Raw genomic sequence first — 23,080 nt, forward strand, 5'->3', positions numbered from 1 at the left:
AAAAAGCTTTGTCTTGGGAACATCAGGCCAGTTCCAGACCTGAAAAATCACTCATGCAGTGTTTGTATTCAGCAGATGGAAAGGGCTCCTGAGGAGCCTTTGTAGACTACTAGGTGTAGGCAACGCTGTTCATCAGGAAGAAAGACAAATGTAAGGCTCAACAAATACTATGAAAATAGAAAATGACAGAAAGGCAGGAACTTAATTGTAACAAAATTTGAAAGATCAAGCCAAAGACGGATTATTTGTAAAACTTATAAAATTTGATAAGCCAATGGAATATTAACTTTAAACACTGATGCACAAGCCATAGATACACGTAGATATAGAGATATAGAGTTGTAACAAGAAACCCATAGCTCATGCTTTGGGCCAATTCAGCGGTAGGAATGTGGCTGGGTGATATTGAGCTGAAGACAGGAGGAGGATGGGGTGGGAAAGGGCATCAACAAATGTTTATTATGAAAAATTTCAAATATATACAAAAGTAGCAGAATCAGGATAATTAAGCCCATGTACTCATCACCCACCTTCAACAACTATCAACTCCACTAACAATTTTGTTTCATCTATATCACTTCCTTCTATTCCCCCAACTCAGATTATTGTGAAGCAAACCTCATATTTCATATCATTAAATACATTATTTTTCTTTAAAAGAGAACAATGCTTTAAAAAATCATGAGTACAGTACCATCATCACAAGTAAAAACGTTAACAATTATTCTTTAATATCTTTAAATATCCAATGTTTCTCCGGGCATTCTGTTTTTGTATTTTTGGTGGGGGGGGGCATGCCGTGTGGCATGGCTTCCCTGGTGGCTCAGACAGTAAAGCATCTGCTCGGAATGCGGGAGACCTGGGTTCAATCCCTGGGTTGGGAAGACCCCCTGGAGAAGGAAATGGCAACCCACTCCAGTACTCTTGCCTGGAAAATCCCCTGGACGGAGGAACCTGGTAGACTACAGCCCATGGGGAAGCAGAGTTGGACACAACTGAGCCACTTGACTTTCACTTCCATGCTGTGTGGCATGTGGTATCTTAGCTCCTGGACCAGAGATCAAACCCAAGTCCTCTGCACTGGGAGCATGGAGTTTTAACCACTGGACCACCAGGGAAGTCCCTCCACTATGTTTTGATGGTTGTTTTTCTTGTCTTCCCCATTGGATCTAATCAGGGACCTGGGCAGTCTCTGAGGCCTATACCCTGTGTCCACATACCCAAGTGAAGACAGCCCCTGAGCTCCAGATAATAACCTATGGTTTCCAACCACTTTCTAGAAAGACTTCCTCAGGCTACACCCTGGTCAGAATAGCCCATGTGAACCTGGGCTGCAAGCCCCAACAGCCTCTTCATCCTCCTGCCATCTTAGGTCAGCTCAGGTTGTACATCGAGTCCTGGAAGATGATTCAGCCTGCATCTCTTTCCCCAATTGGCAAGCATGTGATCAAGTGCCCTTTGGGGAGGTAGTGGTGAGGGGAGGCTGAGGCAGGAAGTCCTGTGTGTCCCACCATCTCTATGAAAGGGCAGTCCTCACACTCGCCTCATGCTGATGCAACCAGGCGTGGGCAAAAGTCTGACAACACAGGGCAGAAAGGAGCAGCCATTAGCACTAATGAAGCAGGCGGTCTGAAAGCTTTTTACTTTGAAGCTGCTCGCCCACCTGGGGCAGGAACAGTCCGTTCAGTCACCTTGGTTTCCAGGAACCGCAGGCAGAAAATGGTGTGGGGGTAGGAGCAGGGGTGGGATCTTGCAGAAGCCTGGGGGAAGAAGGGGGAGCAGAGAGAGATCCAGAGAGGGAGGTAGAGGGCCTGCTTTTGGCTAAGTGGTCTTTTCCCCTCCTTACTCCTCTCCAAAACCCAGGGTCTGGGTCTGCACCCCAACCCCACCTAGCTTTTGCCACTGGCCCATCACCCCCCTTTCAACGCCCTTGACCCAAGTTCCTGGAAGCAAAGGAAACATGCAATACGTAGGGTTGAATGACCATCTCCGGGGCCACAAATTAAATTAAGCGTTCAGGGCTGCCTGCCTTGTTACTGCTAATGACTCCAGCCTACCCATCCCCCAAGTCCCTGTCCTGCAGAAATTTGGGGGCCCTGGGCACCCTATCTTGTTCCCAAATTGTGATGAGCTCCTGGAGACCTCACTCCAAATTGGAGATGGGCACCCCCCTTGTAGAGCCCTGGTTCCAGTGAGAGAGGCCTGAATTGTGCTCCCCGCTTCTAGGCAGGGCCTCTCATATCCTGGCTGCAGGAAGCAGTCACGTGTGGGCCCTTCATTAGATCCTGTCATATAAGCCGGGGACATGGAATGGTCAGCGACTCCTGGGGCGAGGATCCAGCAAGCAGAGGTAAGTCCTCAGACTGGGTTGAGACTCCTACTCTCTAGAGGTCTGGGATAGGGCACCTAGAGGGTGCTCCAGGGATGAAGAGGGACTAAGTGGTGGGTTTTCCCGCTGAGCTAGGCCATGCTGACCACAGTACTGCTGAGCTGTGCGTTGCTGCTGGCAATGCCCACCATGCAGGGGGCCCAAATGGGCTCTGCTCCCCTGGAGGAGATTGGAAGGCCTGATGAAGCCTTACTCCTAGAGCTGCAAGGTCAGTGTGGGCAATGATGGGGCTGGGTGGGGCCTGGACACCCTCTGGTCACAAGTTGTTCTGCCTTGTATTAGCCTCTTTCCCTCTCCCCAATCCCAGGCCTGGGAGGTGGGTGTCTTGTGCATGGGGGGTTTCTGCCCTCACATTACCTGTCCCAGGCCTAAGCCTGCAGCCATCGCTGAAGAGGATAACGGAAGAACAGGCTGAAGAGGCGCTGCTGCAGGAGGCAGAGGCCAAGGCCTTAGCAGAGGTAACTGCTCAGGGCAAGGGGTGTGGCCACAGTCTTCAAATGGGGGCGTCAATTTCTATCTCTACTTGACCCTCTCACCTGGGGCAGCATTGCAGGCCGTCCCTCCCCACGCTCCACTCCTCTCCTAACTTGATCAGGGCAGGTCCCTGAACCTGCCTTTGGAGGCCCATGTTCCGCAAACCCTGCAGGTGCTAGATCTGGAAGGACGCAAGCCACGCTCCCCACGTCGCTGTGTAAGGCTGAACGAATCCTGTCTGGGACACCAGGTACCCTGCTGTGACACGTGCGCCACGTGTTATTGCCGTTTCTTCAACGCCTTCTGCTACTGCCGCAAGCTGGGTACCACCACGAACCCCTGCAGCCGCACCTAGCTGGTCGATGTCAGGGTCGGGGCTGGGGGCCACCAATAAAAGGATGGGACCAACCCCTGGTTATGGCTTTATTTCGAACGTGACCGCCGTCGGATTGGGGGGTAGGTCACGGCAGGGGCGAAGGTTCCTCTAAGCCACGACACCACACACACACACACCCCTTACTCCAAGGCCTGCGTTATCCCATCACGCGTCACTTACATGCGAGCTCTTAGAGCGCCAGGCACTGCTGGGAGAAACAGAGGAGGGCCGCGCTCCTGCTCTTGAGAATCTTTGAAGATAAATGCGGGGAAGGGGGGCACAGGGCGGCAGAGGGGTTGTACCTCCCAGCATGCTAACAAGTCTCAGGCTCCAGGGCCTGCTTGCGACTGACTCGACGCGTGACAGCGAAGCCTGGCCCTCACCGGACCTCAGTCCCTCTCAGAGGGATGGCTCAACAGTCTGGAATATTTCCAAGCATAAGAAGGGCCGCCCACTCCCATCTTTACTTCTGGGGCCCCCACGGTACCAGACTCAGGAAATTTAGAGTGAAAGCCCAATCGAATCCCCCGCTTCAGGGGCGCCACCCAGCGCCCGGCCTGGAACATTCCAAGCCTGTCCCTCCAGGGAGCAGGAGGGCCGCCCCCGCCTCCCCTCAACGCGCAGGCGCCAGAGGGCAGGCTCCAGCCTACACCTGCGCAAGCCTTCTGCGCCGAAATCGTCTGGAAGCGGAGCTCCGCCCCGTCGTAGTCACGTGAGCCGCTTGCGCGTCACCTGACGCGCTTGACAGCCCGCTGCGGGCGCCGCGTCAGCTGATCTTAAGAGTTGTGCTGCGTGCCGGCCGGTCCGGGCCCTTCGGTCCAGCCGCCGCGTCGCAGCCATGTCGTTCTTCCCGGAGCTTTACTTCAACGTGGACAATGGCTACTTGGAGGGACTGGTGCGCGGCCTGAAGGCTGGCGTGCTCAGCCAGGCGGACTACCTCAACCTGGTGCAGTGCGAGACGCTCGAGGGTGAGCCGCGGGGCCGGGCTGCTGGGCCTCCAAAGGCCGGCAAGGAGATCGAGCCGGGCCTGAAGGTCCTGAGGTCTGGGAGGGGAATCTGGGGGTGTTCGAAGGGCCTGAGAGGTCGGGGAGCCGGATCTGGGCCTGAAAGGCCTGCTGGGAATCCGGGGGCTGATGGGTGCGCCGGAAGGGAATGAATGTACCTCCAGTTGCGGCTCCGTGAATGCCCAAACGCAAACGAAGCTTTAATTAAGAACCGCAGTGGTTCGCCTCTGCTGGGGCCACTTCTTTTGGGGCCCAGTTTTGCCCGACGTGTAGTTTGGAAGAGAGAGCCTCTTGGGAGTGGTTAGTTGCTGCGAGATGTACTCATGCAAGTCTCTTTACCCTAATGTAGCGAGAGAACAGTCTCCTGGTAGCGCTTAGGGAAGCTAATCGGAAAAGTCCCCTGCTTTCCCTCCCAACACGTACACCAAGGCCTTTGGGATCATTGTGTTTTCCTGCGGAGTGAGCCTTTCGGGAGAATTGCTGGGCCAGCTTAGGTAGACTTTCCTTCCGTCGCCGATCCACTGGCTGAGGATCCTAAAGGCACTTCACTCCTGAAGGCAGTGTTTGGGAGAGCTCTCAAAGTTTGCAAGTTCATACACCTGTATCTGATAATAATTCCCACCCCCTCCATGAAGATGCGTGTTCCGATAGGGTTGCTTAGCACAGGAGTGGTGAGAAGTGGAGTTTCTCTTTCTTCTCAGGACGCACAGCTCCGAAGTGGAGTTGACTCCCTGAGGGACAGCATCAGATTTACTCAAGTAGCGACTTCCCTGAGTGCAGCTTTCTCTTCTTCCTCTCCCTTCCCACCCCTGCCCCCTAGGTGGTAGTGAAGGGCACAGTGGCTGGGCTGTGAGTTCCCATCCCTGATCTCCAGGTGATATGCCTTGAACAGAGGTACTGCTAGCCTTCTGGTTGGTAGCTGGAGAGGGAAGATGGCGGGATGATTCACCTTCAGGAGAAAATTTTCTCATTATAAATTTACTGAGGTTAAAAGTGAGCTCAATTTAAAAGAAAAACAGTTATTATGGACCTTGCAAACTAGGCCAGTGATGTGAAAATGTATCCTTTAAAATTTTAAAACTTAAAAAAATTTTTTTTAAAACTTCAGTCGCTCCGTCCTGTCCGACTCTTTGCGACCCCATGAATCACAGCACGCCAGGCCTCCCTATCCATCACCAACTCCCGGAGTTCACTCAAACCCATGTCCATAGAGTCGGTGATGAAGTTCAAATACAGTTGTGGGCATTATGGTTTTAACGTCAACATGCAAAAAATGTCTTTCACCTCCCTGATGAGAGTGGTTGTGCTGGGCTGTAGGAACTTGCCAGCAACCTCATTGTCCTCACTGTGGCAGACAGAGGAGAAACAGGGAGGCTGCACAGGGCAGGGCTTGGCACACGGTGGTATTTAATGGGAATTTTGTGGACTGACTGGGACTGGAGGAACATCTTTATTTGCTTAAATCTGAATGTGGACAGCACAGATTACCAACTGGCATTTGGTAAATTTGTTTCTTTTTTAGGCTTTCCTCACTCCTGCTGCTGCCCTCCTGTCCCACCCCTGTAGAGTTTCTGGGGGCACAGAGTTCCCAGAAGATCTTTCATCATTCTCCATAAACACATTAGGCCATTCTTCCCACAGCACTGCTGACACGTGGTCCCCCTTGCGGATCACCCTGCAGTCCTTTAGTGTGACATTCAGGGATTCCGTCACTCTCTCACATTTGTTCCTTTCCCTCAGGTAAACCACTCCCAACTTTTGGTGCACATTTTCTGGTGGACTTTGGGCATTCAAATCTGACTGAATCCCAGCCCCACCAATTACTGAATCACCTAATTTAACCGAGTTATTCAACACCTCTATGCCTTGGATCCTTCATCTGACACATTAACAGTGCCTGTATCACCAAATCCTTAGATAACAACAAGTTACTATGTGTAAAACACTTAGCTCAGCACCAAGCACTGAGATAGATAAATGTTAGCTCCTTTCAGTATTATTTGCGTTAGCCACTTCCTCTGTTTCTTTCTTATCCTGGTGAAGCCCAGTGATTCTTACTCTTTAAGGCCCAGACCCTGTACCTTCCCACCTTAGAACCCCTTTGTGGCCATGCTAGGCTAGAATTTTGGCCCCCTCCATCCAGTTGCAGCTTTTGTGATGTCTGTGCTGCTTTCCTGGAAATCACTTAACATAGAGTTTGAGATTCTTGGGACTCTGCTGGATATGCTCAGGAATTTCAGGGGCTAGAGATAACCAGAGGCAGGAAGAAGTGCCCAGAAATGCCTCTTGTCCTCTACAAGAAGGCCTTCTGAAGGTCACATCAGAGGCCTGGCCTCCAGCCCTTTGTTGCTGGATGCTTTTGCCTCCTTATCTCCAGGGAAAAAGGAGAAAGCAGGGAGGAAGGTGGGAAGGAGAAACCAAGGAAGCCTGTGGTCCCTGGTGAGATCTGTAGGTGTATCCTGAGGAGATGAGGCTTCCAAAGAATATGTTTAGAAATGGGACAGTTTCCAGAAGGCTCGGGGCATTGGGTGGTGAGAGGGTGTTTGTTCTGCGAGGTAGGGCAAGTACTTCTTTCCCTCCACCACACCCTATCTCTCCTTCCTGCATTCCATTTCATCAGAGCATCTGCTACTGACCTCTTTTGCTAGAACTCAGTCTCTTAGGACCTCTGAAGTCCATGTATCCTCCACTGTCCACCTTGCTTGTCTCGTCTCAGAGGTAGGAGAAAGTCCTACCTCTCGGTAAACTGAGGGGACAGAGCTGGGTGGTCACAAAAGCTCTTCCCAGGTCTAAGTCTTTCTGCATGTGCTTAATACCTTCTGGAAGCTGGGTCCTGTGCCTCGGGACTTGTGGGGAAGAGGAGGTGGGTCAGAGATAGAGAAAGAGAAATCACATAGTGTTATATTTTTCCTTTTAACACAGTAGTACTTTGAATGCTTTCATCCATTCCACATATACTTACTGAGCACCTGTTTTATGCCAGGCACTGTGATAGGGTTTGAGATACTTTGTTGAATAATGTTCTCTTGTTCCCTTATAGTCTGAGGGTGGAGACTATAAGGGGCAAGGAAAAGACATTAAGCAGTCAGTGTAGCATAGTGGTGGTAGCATAGTGGTAGCAGTGTGGGCTTACTACTTCATGGCTCTGTGGCCATGTAACTGCTCTGTCCTGAGTTTCATCATTTGCAAAAGGGTAATAATAATAAATAGAATTATATATATACACATATATATTTACTGATGGAGCGATTGTGAAGGCTAAACCAAATAATTCTTTTAAGGATTTCCTTGGCAGCCCAGTGGTTAAGACTCTGCTTTCCAATGCAGGGGGCATGGGTTTGATCCCTGATGGGGAGCTAAGATCCCACATGCCTCACAGTGTGGCCAAATAAATAAAGAGACCTGTTTAGGAAATAAAAAAAAAGATAATCCCTGTAAAACACTTGGCATGGAACTTGGCACATGGTAAGTACTCAGTGTGTTAACTGCTGTTACTATTATGGTAAAGCAAAGGAATATTAAGGGTGATGCTTGTGAAAAGGACAGTGGAGAAGTGATAGAGAATCAGGTGAACTCTCTTTAAAGAGGGCTGGTTAAGGCCCTGCTGAGAAAAGGATTTTCCAGCTGAAGTGTGAACCATGAGGAGCCAGCTGAGCAAGAGCCGGGGTGGGTGTGAGGTGGGGTGTGCCGGGAGGGGGCATTTCAGGCAGAGAGACCAGCATGTTGGGGAGAAATAGTTGGGCCTTCAGCGGGACCAAAAAGAGTCCTGGTTGGTGGGGTTTGGGGGATGAGAGCACAAATCTGGGAATTCAGATCCTTGGTCTAAAAAAATTGGAGTGAGTGACTTCCCTGGTCGTCCAGTGGTTAAGAATCTGCCTTGCAGTGCAGGGGACATGGGTTCAATCCCTGATCAGGGATCTAAGATCCCACGTGCCTTGGAGCAGTTAAGCCCCCACAACTATGGAAGCCTGTATGCTGCAACTAATACCTGTTGCAGCCAATGAATAAAATAATTTTTTTTTTTTTTTTTTACTTGGGGTGAGCCCAGGAGAGGACGCCCCTGGCCCCTCAGCACTTTATGTCGGGGCAGAGAGAGTGGTGGCTTGGGGCACCACCTTCTGCAGAGGCTGGCTGAATTCGAGGTGGCTGTATGTGACTAAGTGAACATATTTCAGATCGTGAGGAATATGTGTAGTACTATTTTGATGTTCGAGTCTTCATTTGTTCATTCAAAAACACACTTCCTGAAGGCTTACTCTGTGCAAGCTTCTGGGCCAAATAAAAGAGCTAAGTAGGTGTTCCAGGTATTACCATAGTTCTGAGCTTGAACCCTCAGCTTTGACCTTGGTTTCAGCCTAAAAGCATTGCTATTAATTTGACTGGCTGCTGGGTATACAAGTATTAGTGAGGCTCTGGCTATGCCCTCCAAAATCTCCCCTTTTCTTTTAAAAACTACTTATAATTCACTTTCATTTATTATGGAAATCATTAAACATATATAAACTGGAGGGAATAGTATAATGAACCTGTAATAGACAACTAGTTACAACTTGTTCAGGTCTTGTTACCTTTATCAATCTTGTGTTGATAATAGCTGCATTTATCACCCCACTCCAATTATTTTGAAGTCAATCCCAGACAGTGTATCATTTCAGCTGTAAATATTTTGGTGTTTCTAAAAAAGATCTTGACTTTTTTTGTTAACATAACCACAACCCTATTATTCCTCCTTTAAAAGAAACATTAGCTTTGGGTGTTATCAAATATCCATTTAGGGTTTAAATTTGTCTGACTGTCTCAAATGATTTTTTAATACAATTTGTTCCATCAATCAAGCAATTGATGCTATCACAAGTCTTTTAGTATATAGGTTTTCTCTTTCACTTTTCCTTTTATTTGTTGAAGAAGCTGGATCATTTAATTTATGGATTTTCATTTTTTAAAATTAATTGGAGGCTATTTATTTTACAGTAATGTAGTGTTTTTTGCCATACATTGACATGAATCAGCCGTGGCTGTACATGTGTTCCCCATCCTGAACCCCCCTCCCCCCTCCCTATAGATTTTCCTTCATCTCAGTTTTGCTGGTTTTATCTCTGCTGTGTAGTTTAATGTTTCCTTTGTTAATTGATAGTTAGATCAATAAACTTAATTAGAATCTGGTTATTTGTTAAAAGCAGTATTTAACAGGTAATGTTTGTGCTTCTATCAAGAGTTGTTTCTGTTTAGCCGTTTCTCTTTTTATGACAAAGGAATCATTGATGTTTATTGCCTAGAACCGTGATTTCATTAGGGGTTGCAAAATGGTGATATTTTAATTTTATCTTTCCTTCTGCAATTGCTAGCAGAATTCCTTCTAAAGCTGAAAAGTTCTAGTACTTTGAGCCCTCTAGTACTTTGAATCTAGTACTTGATTACCTTGACATACCATCTGTATCGGAGAGGCAAGATAAATACTTGATTCTTTCCCTTATTTACTAGGTTCCAAAATAATGAGTTGGTTTTCCAACATCTTCCAAAGATGACTGATGAGGTTTGTTTACTCTTCTTTTTGTTTGTTTAGTATCATAATGCACTTAGGCTTTTAATATATTTGTTGTGCTTCAATCTTTTAACTTTATCAATGCTCAAATTGTCCTTTGGCCAATGGGAGCTGATACAGTATGCTGCCTATTGTATAAGTTTTTTGACATAACCCTGTAATCTTCCTTACTGCTAAGATGACAGTTATATTCTAATGTTATCTTGTACATTTTTTGATCCAGACCTAGAGTCATCATTTCTCTTAGGCAGCCTGGTTCTTTTTATAGGAAAAAAGATATTTAGGGACCATAATCTGAGTCCAGGGGTTTCTCATTGTTGCTGAGTTGGTCATTATTTCCAGGATTTTGCAATGAATTAGCTCTCCTCTTACTCAGAAACTTGGAAGATACTGAAAAAGCGTGTGACTTGCTGGATTATGCAGCTGTAACTCAGCTGATGGGTACCAGATGTGAGTTCCTAATTTGGAATGGGTGCTGTCCCTGACACTTGGACCATTCAGTGCATCTCCTTCCTGTTGTAAAGAAATATATTAACATTCAGGAGGAGGAGCTCTGTGATTTTCTCAGCCTCCATGTGAGCTCGGTGGTCCCAAGGATGGTTTTCCTCAGCCAGTGAATTGGAAGCTCAAGGATCATGGTTGAAGAGCTCACATGCTTGATTTGCTGGTTGTCTTCCAGAGCACTTTATCCCTCTCTGTCCTGAGTCACTTGCCTTCTGTTCATTACAACATTTTCTTCTGCATTTCAACATTATTTCACAAGAGGCAGTCTTATATAGGAAGAGGAAAGTGAGACTCCGGGCTGGTCTTGGCCATCAAACTGCAGATGCAAATATAGATGGTGTCTCCAGGAATGGCACTAATGAGTTATTAGTGGCACAGTTAGGTATTCAGCACTAATTGTGATGTGGCCAGGAATATGGCTGGAAAGAGTTTATCTTTGTTGTTGCTGCTTTTTAAAAATTTTTGGCCATACCTTGTGGCGTACAGGATCTTAGTTTCCTGACAAGGGACTGAACCCACACCCCCTGCAGTGGAAGTGTGGAGTCTTAGCCACTGGCCCCCAGGGAAGTCCCAAGAGATTAACTTTGAAGAACTGCGAAAACCGAAGGAAGGGCTTTGTCCTGAATGCAGGAGATGGGAGGGTAAGACTACTTGCTTTGTACTGTAGAATGTACCTGCAGTCTGAAAAGTGTGTTTCCAAGAGGTTGGGGCCACACTGGAGGTGGGAAGAACAGTCTGCAGGGTCTTAGAAGTAACCCTGGGCAGGGAAGATGTCTTCAGACGTTGGCAAGGAGCATAGTGGGGGAATTTATAGGGAGAGGAATTAATAGGATATGAGGGTTGGGTAAGGAGGCTGAGGAAGAATGAAGAGCCAAGGCTGATGTCTCCACCCTGGCTTAGGCACCTATGTAGGTGGCAGGTGAAATGACAGAGGAATGTGGAAGGAACAGTTTGGAGAAAGAGCAAGAAGATGGGATTGAGGGATCTGTGAGCCATTTAAGTGAAGAGGTGGAGGCTATTTTTGCTGCTCAGGTGTGAGCTTGGGGAATCAGGGTAGAAATGTGGCCACTGACCCCAAGAGAGAATTGAGTCAGAAGAGTAGACACCCTAGATGGTGAGACACCCCGCCCCCCAGGAACAGCTTCCATTCAGCAAGAATGGGGCAAAAGATGGTCCTGCCAGAAAGGCCAAAGGCATCCCCTGAGAGGTGGGTAGGAAAGAAAGGGGTAGTGACTGACAGAGGTGTCCTGGATATTGAAGTAAAGTCAGACAGCTCTCCATTTGGTTTGCTGTTCAGGGGTCGTCCGTGACATTGATGAGAACAGAGAAGAGTGGGGCTGGAAACTGACGGCCAGGCCCAGAGTGGATGGACAGAGATAGTGGATGGACAGAGCGGAGCTCACTGATGAATCTCAGCTCAGCCTCTTACTGGCTTTGTGACCCTGGGCAAGTGGTTTATCCTCAGCTGCACAATGAGAGTATTAATAGAATCGCTCTGAGAAGTTAGTGGCGAGTAAGTACAGGGCCTGGTGCCGAGTCAGCAATCAGGGAAGCCAGCTGCTCCCACTATGGTCATTCCTTCTCCTCACTCCTGGGAGGCGGGTGCCATGCTGGGCCTCGAGTGGGTAATGAAAACATATCACACAGGCCTTGCCTGGGGGGCACATGCACCTAATGGACAGACTGGTGGAGATCAAACCAGAATTGAGGGACTTCCCTGGCAGTCCAGTTGTTAAGACTTCACCTTCCAGTGCATGGGGTGCGGGTTTGATCCCTGGTCGGGAAGCTTAAGATCCCACATGGCTCATTGCCCAAAACAACAGAACAGAAACAACAGAAGCAATATTATAACAAATTCAGTAGAGACTTTTAAAAAAGATAGTGCTGAATGTCTAGTAGGCATGAGGCAAACTTTGGGACAGTGGGAGCATGTGAGGAGTAATAGCTTACAGGGCTTCTTTTTGGGGCAATGAAAATGTTGTAAATTGTTGACTTGTACATTTTAAATGGGAAAATTGTATGGCATATGAACTGTATCTCAGTAAAACTGTCACACAAAAAAGTAGCCAGGTTGGGGAGGTGGCAAGAAGGTACTTGCAATTTCAGAAACATCAAACCGCTTAGAAGATCAGGAGAAATAGGGAACCAGGAAGAGAATAGAGCACATGTCAGGGGTACGCAGGGCTGAGGGTGGATAGTTGCCTTGGACTGGTTCATCGGAGGCCTCGGGTGCCTTGGGAAGATATGTGGCTTAGGAGGGATGAAAGTTGTAATAAAGATAGCAAGAGGGAGATCCTTCACTTAGGTCAGGGTCAGTGTGTGGGAAGTGTCTTGCTCAAGACTTTCTGTTTATTTTCTTGCCTGGAAACATTTTGTATGTTCCATTTTGTTTGTCAGAGGAGAATATATTAGTTTGATGAAATTGGGTGACCATGGCTTAGACGGCAAGACAAACTTAGATCAGCCCAGAACTCCTCAGAGCCAGATGTGATCCAGAGGGAGAGAGGACACAGTTCTGGCAACCCGATGACCACAAGCACAAGAGAGCAGCTCTGGGCGGGGAGGGGGGCGGCCTCCGGGGAAGGGTGTACACATGGAGAGGGTTAGCACATGGACCAAAGCCACAGCTACATCAAGTCTCTTGAGTTGTGAGGGCCCCCCACATGCACCTGAAGTTTTCCCGTCAGTGTTTGATGGCCTGTGTTGTCCCAGCTGCCCTGGCCAGTGGTGTTGCTGTGTGAAGAGGCCCCTTCCCCCCATGCCAATGACTGATGAGCTGGCACGGATCTGTGGTGGCGACTAGACTGTTCCTCTCCAGCTGACTGCTGCTGCAAGAGGATGAGGCCTCAGCGCAGGGATGGAGGCTGGGGTGGGCAGGAGGGAGGTCTTGCTGCCATGAGCCAGCTTGGATTGATCCCTCAGTACGTGGAGGAGGGGAGGACTATGAAGGGGGTGAGGGTTGGTGGTGTGATGTGATTAGAAACGGGATGTGGGGCTCTGGAGGTTTGGTTTAGGAGGAGCCAGGCTAGAGGATATGCTATCCTAGCTCTCCAGGTGAGAGAATAGGGCTGAACTGGGGCAGGAGTGGCACGTGGGCAGAAGAACTGGGTCAGAGACGAGCTTAGGGCGTGAGACCCGCAAGACTGGCCAGTTTGCTTTAGGTATAGAGGTGAGAGGGGTTAGAGATCAGGATTTTTACCTCAGATGTCTGGGTGGGTGCTGGAACTGCTTCTGAGACGGAGCCCAGCAGGAGAGGAGAAGGTCTGGGGCATGGACAGGTGGTGGAGGAGGTGCTCCGTCTCAGAAGCACTCAGTCTGCGTGTCTGAGGGAGGTGGCTGTGTGGATCTGGAGCTCCAGAGAAGCAGCACTGAAGAGTCCAGTCTGGAAGTCATCAGCATGCTGGCCGGTGGCAGCTCGACCCACGCCATCTGTTACCCTGCCACCAGGGCAAACTCCCTTAGAAACCTCGTCCTGCCCACAAGTCCTGCCAGGAAGCTGGAAAGCAGCCTTCACAGCAGGCCAAGGGGACACAAGCTTGCCCTGAGGAGCATACCTGGCGTGGGGCCTAATTTGGCGAGCAGAGCACAGAGAGCCACACCCAGGGGTTCCCCTTCACACCCCTGCTGTGCCTCCTTCCTGCATGACTGGGTAGAGTGGTTTCTTTCTTTTCTTCCTTTTTTTTTTTTAATGTAGGTGTCTTAAAAAAAAAAAAAAGTTAATTAATTTTGGCCTTGCTACGCGACTAGTGGGATCCTAGTTCCTTGACCAGGGATCGAACCTGTGCCCCCCACAGTGGAAGCCAAGAGTCTCAACCACTGGACTGTCACGGAAGTCCCTTCTGTTTTTCTTTTTTGATCTTCTTTTTAACTAAACATAATTTTTACATATTTATTTTTGGTTGTGCCTCGTGGCATGTGGAAATCTCAGTTTCTCCTGCTGACCCTAGATTATACCAGTGATGATCATACCAGCATGGGTTCTCAACCATTGGACTGCCGGGGAAGTCCTAAACATATATATATATATTTTAAATTCCAAAAGTGGAGTTGGTGGAAGGGTAACTTGATATAGATCCTTGGGGAACAAGCTTTTACTGCCTTGTTTAAATACTGCACATGTAGGCACTGTGTGACCCTGCACACCCACCTACAGGGTGGCATGTACAGAGGCGTCCACACCAGCCTTATAGGTAACTGACTGCAGCCTGTTAGAACCAGAGGGATCGCTGTTGATGGGGAAATGGTTAACTAAACCATGGTCTGTGCTCACAGTGGAATGCTATTCAGGTGTTCCATGAAGACTGATTTAGAAATATCTTGTTAAGTGAGAAGTTGCAAAGTGTTGTGTGTAATATAGTCCCATTTTAGTAGAATACCAGGTAATGTGCACATGGAAATGTGTTTGGAAGCGTAGACAACCACCCTGGAGTGGCAGCCTCTGTGGAGAAGGGTTGGAGGGACTGGGAGGGGAAATACACCAGTCTTTAATTTTAAGTACTCTTCCATCGTTCAGATGTGTTGTAGTGAACAAATGTTTTATCATTTAAAATATCCGCTGAAGGTATCTAAAATAAGAGAAATTCAAACATATAGGTGAGCAAAGAGAAGGCACTTAACCCTTCAGCCATCCAAGCCGAGACCCCTGCTGGTGACGCTAGGGCATTCTTCCAGATTTTTGTTCACAGCATTGTAGGGCTGGTCTGACTCTTAGGGAACCCCCATCAAGCCCCTTCTCTTCTCTTTACACCAGAAGACTCAGAGTCCAAGGGATGCATGAGGCCCAGGCCCTCATGTCACTCAGAACAGAGCCCCAGAGCTCCGTCCATATTCAGCTCACCTCTCACCTGTCCATTTTTCTCTTTTCCCCTTGTCGCCTTCCCCCAACCCCTCATACACTTCTTGTTTTCTCTTCACTGATTACACCTTGCACTGGTGTATACTGTAGCTTGATTTTATCTGGGAAGCTGTTTATGGTCAGGACAGTCCACACAAGAACTGATAACCCTGGTTTCAGAAGCCCTGCCCTGGGAGTTCATGTCAGAACTTGCTCTGGTGGGTGATAACACTCTTGTCCCTCAAGTTTTCTCACTGATTTCTTGGGCCTGGTTTCTGAGGTGGAGCCAGTGTCTGACCCTCAGGGCCTTTTGAAGTGACCTCAGCACAGGCAAATGTCAGCCATTCGGGACCCTTGAAGATGAGACTTCCAGGGTAACCAGGGTTTCTGAATGGCAGAGAAGGAAAGATCCAGATTTTAAACATCTTGCATAACCCCCTTCTGAAATGTATTAGTCTTGCTTTCATTGCAGCCTACACTGAACATAGCAGAGCTTCTCTCGAATTAGGGCCGTTAGAGGTTAAATGAAAGGGACCAAGCCACAGTCTCTGAGGGCCCAGGTCTGCCTCCAGTGGTTTGTCCCTGGCCCCACGTGGTCAGCGGTGTTGACTCCAGCACACTAGACATCTTCTACTTGTAGCTGTTCTTGGGCTTTGGGCTCAGCTGTCAGACACGCTGAAGCTTGTTAGGAGGGTTGACATCAAGAATGAACAGGTGTGAGCACATGATGTAATGGTCTCTCTTGTAAATCACCTGTGCCTGCTCAGGGTTAGGACCCTAGGGCCTTTCTGGGTCACAAGGACCTTTCTTAAGTTGTGTGTGTGAGGCCAGGCAGCAGGAGACTGTGGCTCCCTTTCTGGCCAACCATGTGACGCTGTCCATTGTGATTTAATGCCTTGAAGCTGGTTTGCTCATCGGTAAAATGAAACGAATCACTTGCATGTTGTTAGTTCTCGACAGCACAGTGCCCAGCCAGCGTGAATGCTCAGTAGGTATTTGTGTGATTGGATGACAGACCACTCTTTATTGGTTTTGGCAGGGGGCTAGGATGTGAGGTATGGGGGAGGAGTGCACCATGTTGTAGATTGTTCTGCTTTTGTGTTATTAAGCACTTTTTAAAAAAGGATATATTATTAGGCATTAGAGACAGGGAGCAGAGAGCTAAATTAAGGGATTTGGAGCCTTGGGAGGGTCTGGGGGAACTGGAGGACAAGAGCGTAGAGGGCTGAAGATGCCCAGGCTTCCTCTGTACCCTCTTCACTCTTACCCTCAGAAGGTCACTTATTTCACTGATGCAAAACAGACCAGTCCCTCATGAGCAGATTCAGGCTCCTTTTGTCTCCATTCTGGCTTTCCTGACTTATGTCCACCCCAGTCCTATTCTTGTTTCATTTGGCTCTGCAGGTGCCTGCAGCCTTTTCCCCCATTTAACCCAGTCACCTGGAGTCCAAGGCTGTTACAATCACAGGGAGCCAGAGCCAAGCTCTGGACTGTTGACAGTGCCATCCTCCCTTTGGCCACAAGGGGGTGCACCAGGACCATTCAGCTGTCTGAGGGCTGGGGAAGGGGGTGTGGCTGGACCCACTGGAGCATCTCCTCTGCTCCTCTGTGCGGCATCTGCCTTAAGCTGCTGTCCTTTGGGACTCTGCCCTGGGCCCTACTTCCCTCACCCAAGTTCCCAGTCAGCCTTCCCAGGTTATATAGGCCTCGTGGCTCAGTGTCTCCTGTCTGTCCATCTCTTCCCACCCTCACCTCCCTGTGCCCCTGCTTCCTGGGTTAGGAAGAGGAAGGCCAGGGAATTCTTCTGGGATGCTGTCCACCATAGTGCCCAGTGCAGACTGCTTCAGGCTTGATCTCCTCAGTTCAGTTCAGTTCAGTCGCTCAGTCGTGTCCAACTCTTTACGACCCCATGAATCACAGCACGCCAGGCCTCCCTGTCCATCACCAACTCCCGGAGTTCACTCAAACTCATCAAGTCGGTGATGCCATCCAGCCATCTCATTCTCTGTCGTCCCCGTCTCCTCCCACCCCCAATCCCTCCTAACATCAGAGTCTTTTCCAGTGAGTCAACTCGTCGCATGAGGTGGCCAAAGTATTGGAGTTTCAGCTTCAGCATCAGTCCTTCCAATGAACACCCAGTATTGATCTCCTTTAGAATGGACTGGTTGGATCTCCTTGCACTCCAAGGGACTCTCAAGAGTCTTCTCCCTCACCACAGTTCAAAAGCATCAATTCTTCGGCGATCAGCTTTCTTCACAGTCCAACTCTCACATCCACACATGACCACGGGAAAAACCATAGACTTGACTAGACGGACCTTGGTTGGCAAAGTAATGTCTCTGATCTAGTTGTCTTCATTTACCTCCACCTGGGTCACACTGGCAGTCCTCAGAGTTGGAGCAGCAGCTTCAGTGCAGTGTGCCAGCTATGAACCAAGGGTCTTGGGGGCACCAGGTAGGAGCTTGAGCTTGCCAGGAGTCAAGGCCGTGCTCCCCAGGCTCCCAGAAGCACCATCCTTCCCTGGGTGGCCTCCACTCTGGTTCTGCTACTCTCGTCCCTCCAGGAGATGGAAAATTCATCCTCAGGACAGACTACTCTCCTCCCAGCCTTCTTCAGCACTTGGGGGGGGCATGTAGGGGTGCATGTGGCACATACAGGGACATGTGTGTAGGGTGACTCTGGGAGAGACAAAATCAGGCACCCCAGGCTCTAAAGGGTATAGGTACACACAGTCAGGTTATCAGGTAATTGACAAATCTCCACCTTGTACCCCAATTTGGAGTAGTCTTTCCATTGGCCTCCCTGGCTTCTGCCTCAGCCAACACCCACTCCTTAGATGATTAAAAAAAAAAAAATCTACTCTGCACAGGAATAATGGCCTTCCTCCTCTTTTAGAAGCAGGAGAATCAAGGCCCTGAAGGGCCACGTGGGCTGGGCCTGGCGTCTGCTCTGCCTGTCTGCACCCAGCACCCTGTAGCTCACCCTGCAGCTCGAGGGCCTAGAGTGCAGCTGCCCACCCTCCCCCCACCACCATGTGAGTGTGGGTGGTCCTGGAGGGGGGCAGATTTGTGGCAGGTAAAGGGCTGTGTGGAGGAACAGCCCCCACTGAGGACCAGGCCGCACTTTCCTGGCCAACCCAGGCCTGGCCCTGAGCCAGACCTTGTCCCCGCTTTGGCCGCTCAGGCAGTGGTTATTAGGCTTTGACTTCAGCTGAAGCTTCATGTTTGGCTGATGGATGGGGCTTTCCCCTCCAAGGAGTCGTCTGTGGTATCTTTGGTGCTTCAGCTTGGCCTCTCCTGTATGCCGCCGCTCCACGGCCCCAGGCCTTCCCCGCACCTGTTGTGAGCTCTGCAAGGGCTGTTTCAGGGGTAGCCAGGCCACCGGGCTAGCCCTGAGCTCCTGCGTGGCCCTCAGGGACTGGAGTTGCAGAGAGTCAGTGAGATCCAGGCTTGATCAGAGTAGAGTATCAGAGCTGACTGGGCCCCTGCAAGTAGCCTGTACAACCCTCATAGCTTCCCAGGGAAACTGGGTCCAGGTGAGGTTCAAGGCCTTGCTTATGGCTCCTCCAGTCCCATCTCTGTAGATTTTTTGATAGTTTCCTTCACTTATTCACTGAAGGCTGCCTGTACTGTGCCTCTTGGTGCCCAGCCTCCAACTTGGGAAGGGGTGGTCAGTTGAAATCAGGTGACGCTGATTCTGGGGTGCTTTCCATCCCCCCAGGTGTCTTGCCACATGGTATCCAGTGTGGAAATTAAGGTTTGGGAGTCGAGGAATACAGGTGACCTATGATCCATGACCTGACACACAGGGCCCAAGGCTGCTGGTCATGGGTTGGAGCGCACTTATTTCTCCTCACCCTCAATACTTTAATCTCTAAGCCAGATGCCGTGTGGCAAAGCCTAGGGAAAGTGAGGGTCCTGGAGTGTTATCCCTCAGGCCTGGCCTAGGCTCTATTGCCTCCCTATCACCCCCACTCTTCCACTGACTTCCATCATTTGAACCTAACTTCTGCTATGAGATTCCCTGAGCAGGCAATTGACTCTCTCCCAGGGCCTGAGTACTGATCAGGCTCAGTCTGGTCTCTTACTGTTTCTCCTGCGTGTGTCCTGTCAGCCCCTAGAGCAAGGTGGGTGAGGAGTCTGTGGTGCAGGGCAGGACCAGTGTGGATGCTACTTCCTGCCACTTCCTGCCTGGCCCAGGTCTCTTGACTCAGCTGGATGTGGATATGGAGTGGGTCAACTCTGCTTCTGGCCCAGGTTGCTTGGTCTTGTTTCTGTGAGCTTCAGGAAATGAGACTTCATGCTGAGAGCTGTCCGGCTCAAAGCCTCAGATGAGGCCTGATCCTGTGAGCCCATCCACAGGGCCTAGGTCTCAGCACCATGAATATTTCCATAGCTTGGATTCTTAAGTACTGTGGAGCTGGCAAGATGCTCCTCCAGGATCCAGCCTGACTTGGATTAAATTTTACTGGGAACAGCAGCCCCTGGGGGCCTTAAAACTGCTTTTCCCTAGTTGAAGTGAGCTCCAACTTTTCTTTGGGTCCTTATTCTAGAGGACAATGCATGTAGAACAGAAACCAAGCACTAAGGGCAGAGAGAATTGCTCAGGTGGTGTGGACCAGCGGACCCAGGATCCTGTCATGGGCACAGGTCAGCTTTTGAGAAGCTCCCTGCCACAGCTGGCCTTTCCTGGGCTTCCTGGCACCTGGCCACACCAGACCTCTATCCCTCTTCTCATTCAACACCCAGGCAGACTTGCATCTTTGGGAAAGTGCAAAGAAGCTCTCGCCAAGAAGCCCCAGGTCCAGTCCAGCCTGCAGGCTCTGTAACTGAGGTGAGCCTAGAAAAGAAAGCCTGCTCAGGGTCAAAGTACAGGCAGCAGCAGAGGTGTGGCCCCTGCCTCCCAGGGTGAGGCAGGCTGGCTAATTCTCAGGGGAGGGCGACAGGGGAACATGCCAGTTCCGGGGAGCCCTGGGTGGGGATGTCCTGGTGAGGGGCTGTCCAGGCGGATCTCCATTCAGTCAGTGGAGAGCTTCTTGGAACTTGCCCTGGGTGCAGCCGTAACCAGTTCTGCCCCTCCCTTTGGCACGTGGGACCGTCACCCGCCTGGCACCCTCCTGACTGTCGGATGAGTTGACTTCCTCATGGGTTGTGAGTGATGCTTTCATTCTCCCAGCCTCAGGGACGAGGTGTTCCTGAGAGCATGAGGGTAATTAAATGTGCTCTGCCAGCACCTGCCACCTGTCTTGGAGCAGGGAGAAGGGTGGTGAACTGGAATCAGACATCCTGCTGCCTCCTAAACCAGGGAGTGACACTCCTGCTTATCAGATCCCCGTATTTGATATGTGGGTGGGTGGTGTCACCAACCCCAGTGTCAGCTGGGCCACGGCTACAGCTCAGTCCCATCCCCACTCTGGGAATGCCACACCTCACTGAAAGTCCTCCAAGGATGAGATAAAATGCTAGTCTAAGGACCTGGGAAGGAGAACTCGCTGTCCTTTTCCTGCAGGGTCTCTGCCTCATGCCAGCTGAAACCCAGTAACTTGCATGTGACCGTGCCAGCAGTAGTCTCCAGGTTCTTCCCAAGACTGCTGGCACGCTGGCCCAGGGGCTTCCCATGGAGCAAGAGCTGTCCTTGGCTGCACCAGCTCCCAAGGGCAGCAGGGCAGTAGCTCACCGTATTGTTGGGGGTGCAGACCTGGGTCCTAGCTTCTGTCTAGGTGCCTGGGGCTGGGCCACCCAAAGCTCTGTGTGATCCTGCTCACGGGTGAGGTGGGACGTGGGCTTAGGGACTGGAGTCCCAGATTTTGAGCCCACTTTGTTCGTCCTTCCCCAGGAGAGAGCAGAGTGTGGCCTGTGTGCATGCGTGCACGCACTGCGCAAGGACCCCCGGGGAGAGGACACACCAGAGCCTCCCGGAAGGCCATGGGAGGGAAGGGCAGAGGTACCCTGTGGAATGCCAAGGGGAACAGCTTGAGCAAGTCAGAACACAGACCACCTGATTGGGGCCAGGCCCGTCAGTTGGGGAGCCCTGGGTGAGATCCTTTGCCAGGAGAGAGACATACTGCTGTGCAGGGCTTGGTTTTCTCTGGGCAACACCATTTCTGTTCAGTGGCTACCCTGGGAAGCTGGCACTGCAGGACCTTTCACCAGGTGACAGCCAGGAGCCTGAGTCCAGTGATTCTACCAGCTGCTCAGGGTCAAGCTGTGGGGCAAGATTTAAATTCAGGTCACTGTGGCCTGAAAGCCTGGGATCTCTCCTCCTCGTCCCACTAAGGCACCTGAGGAGCTATATCCTGAAACCAGTGACCTGGTGAAGTGGGGCTGTAGCTGTCTATGGACCTTTTCCTGGGCCAGCAAGAGGCCGTGGGCACCTCAGTTTGGGGTGGGAGCAATGCCAAAACTCTGGATAGGGAATGCCAGTTGACATCTGAGGAAGGAGGGGGAAAAGCTGGCCTTCGATAGGAAGAGTTGGAATGCAGGGCTGGTCACTCACCTGAGGTTGGCAGGGAACCTGTGTTGGGCCCTGGCAGAACCTGGGGGTGAGAGGATGCTTAGTCTGTGCTGCGGGTAAACCCAGGGTTAATGGTTTGCGTGCTGTGGCTCCCACACTGGGAGTTCCAGATGTGGCACTCTGACCCTGCACAGCCAGCCAGCCAGTGCATACATCTGCTTTGAAGCTGATGTGAAGAAGAGAGGTTCCCCCCTCTCCCCGCCACCCAGAGCCTGGAGAGGAGACTCAAACACAGTCCATTTGCCGAGAGGGAATTATAGCTCTGTTGAGCTACCAGCTTGGCCATCTGTCCACATCTGTCCCTCTGTCTGAGTTTTGCTGCTTTGAGCTCCTGGAAATTGCAGCATTAGCAAGCCAATAGGGCCGAACAAGCACTGGAGGAAGAGCCCCAGAGCCAGTTCCTTCAAAACAGCCGCTTCACCTGGGCCCAGGGAAGTGGTGAAACAGGCTCCAGGGCTCTGCCACTTTCGCAGGGAGTGGCAGGATGGGCACGCTGGGCTCTGGGGAGTGTATTTGTACATCTGGTTTCACTCAGCAGGCCTCAATTCCTGAAAACCCCTGAGCTCCCCAGGAGAGCATCGTTGAGTGACCTCTGGAAAAGCAGAAGTGAAGTCTGGGAACACACTGTCCTCTCACACTCGGCCTTGGCCAGCTGGCCAGCAGGGCCCCTTCATGGGCCATGAGGCCATGGGTGAGTCAAGAGTCGGGGGCTGCCCCGCCTTGTGGACTGTGCCAGGGCCGCGTCTGTGCCTGCTGGGCCCCTGGGGCAGCGTGAGACCAACCACTGGCCTGGGCCAAGACCCTCCCTCCCTGCCTCGCTGAGGCCCTTGGGGAGAAGCTGTAGAGGTTAGGGACTGGAGACATCATATACTGCCCATGCCTGGGAGCCCTGGTGAGGCCAAAAGATGACTTTCAGGGCTGGCAGGATCTAGGAGAGATTTCAGGAAGCTGGTGCGAGGCAGGGCTGCCCAGCTGCCACCTCTCAAGGCCTGGCTGGAGCTGGCTGCCAAGCCCATACTTGGTCCTTCAGAGAGAAGAGAGCATTGGACAGGCTAGGGGTATCCATGCTTTCCTGCTAATTGGGGTGAGAGTGGTAATCAGAGGTGCTAGCTGTGGCCAGGGCTCTGCTCTGAGGGATCCTTGCCTAGAGGACCTGGGTTGGAATAGGAAGTGGAGGGACAGGTGGCGGCTGCGGGGCCTCCAGGAATCTGGCAGGGTCCTGGGAGGAACCGCCACACCAGGTGGCTGTTGGGCTACAGCCCGCCCGGGCACCTTTTGAGAGTGTGGCTGATTCTGCTGGAGCAGGGATGGTGGTCTTTGACACAGGCAGCCTTGGGGTGGATGGGGAGCCCTGTGGAGGAGGGAGGGCAGGACTCTCAACTCAGCATGCTGGGGGTGTGCCCTCCCAACCCAGCCTCTCCCTCTGGGCCTGAGGAAGTGGCCC

The 23,080-nt window shown here is 50.8% G+C and overlaps 2 protein-coding genes across 2 annotated transcripts in view; both read left to right on the top strand.

Moving 5' to 3' along the window:
• Positions 1 to 2,259: 2,259 nt before the first annotated feature.
• On the top strand, positions 2,260 to 3,218 carry AGRP (agouti related neuropeptide). Its single transcript, XM_055411107.2, has 4 exons — positions 2,260 to 2,350; positions 2,465 to 2,597; positions 2,756 to 2,847; positions 3,036 to 3,218. The coding sequence occupies exons 1-4, from the start codon at positions 2,306 to 2,308 to the stop codon at positions 3,216 to 3,218; spliced, it is 453 nt and encodes a 150-aa protein (XP_055267082.2). The 5' UTR covers positions 2,260 to 2,305.
• A 757-nt stretch (positions 3,219 to 3,975) lies between these two features.
• The window catches only part of ATP6V0D1 (ATPase H+ transporting V0 subunit d1), a 38,898-nt gene continuing 19,793 nt past the window's right edge, over positions 3,976 to 23,080 (top strand). Inside the window, exon 1 of the mRNA XM_055412551.2 lies at positions 3,976 to 4,207. Coding sequence (XP_055268526.1) covers positions 4,078 to 4,207 — 130 coding nt within the window. The 5' untranslated portion in view covers positions 3,976 to 4,077. The remainder of the gene's footprint in view (positions 4,208 to 23,080) is intronic.

The sequence above is a fragment of the Moschus berezovskii genome, chromosome 22 (assembly GCF_049115385.1).
Source record: "Moschus berezovskii isolate FMDL1 chromosome 22, NW_MosBer_1.0, whole genome shotgun sequence".
Taxonomy (NCBI): domain Eukaryota; kingdom Metazoa; phylum Chordata; class Mammalia; order Artiodactyla; family Moschidae; genus Moschus; species Moschus berezovskii.

Excerpts from the sequence above, each read along its gene's own strand:
- AGRP (XM_055411107.2), top strand. The coding sequence starts at position 2,306 with ATGGAATGGTCAGCGACTCCTGGGGCGAGGATCCAGCAAGCAGAG. Across the intron at positions 2,351-2,464 it reads CGAGGATCCAGCAAGCAGAG|GCCATGCTGACCACAGTACT; the intron begins GTAAGTCCTCAG and ends CCGCTGAGCTAG. Across the intron at positions 2,848-3,035 it reads AGGCCAAGGCCTTAGCAGAG|GTGCTAGATCTGGAAGGACG; the intron begins GTAACTGCTCAG and ends CAAACCCTGCAG.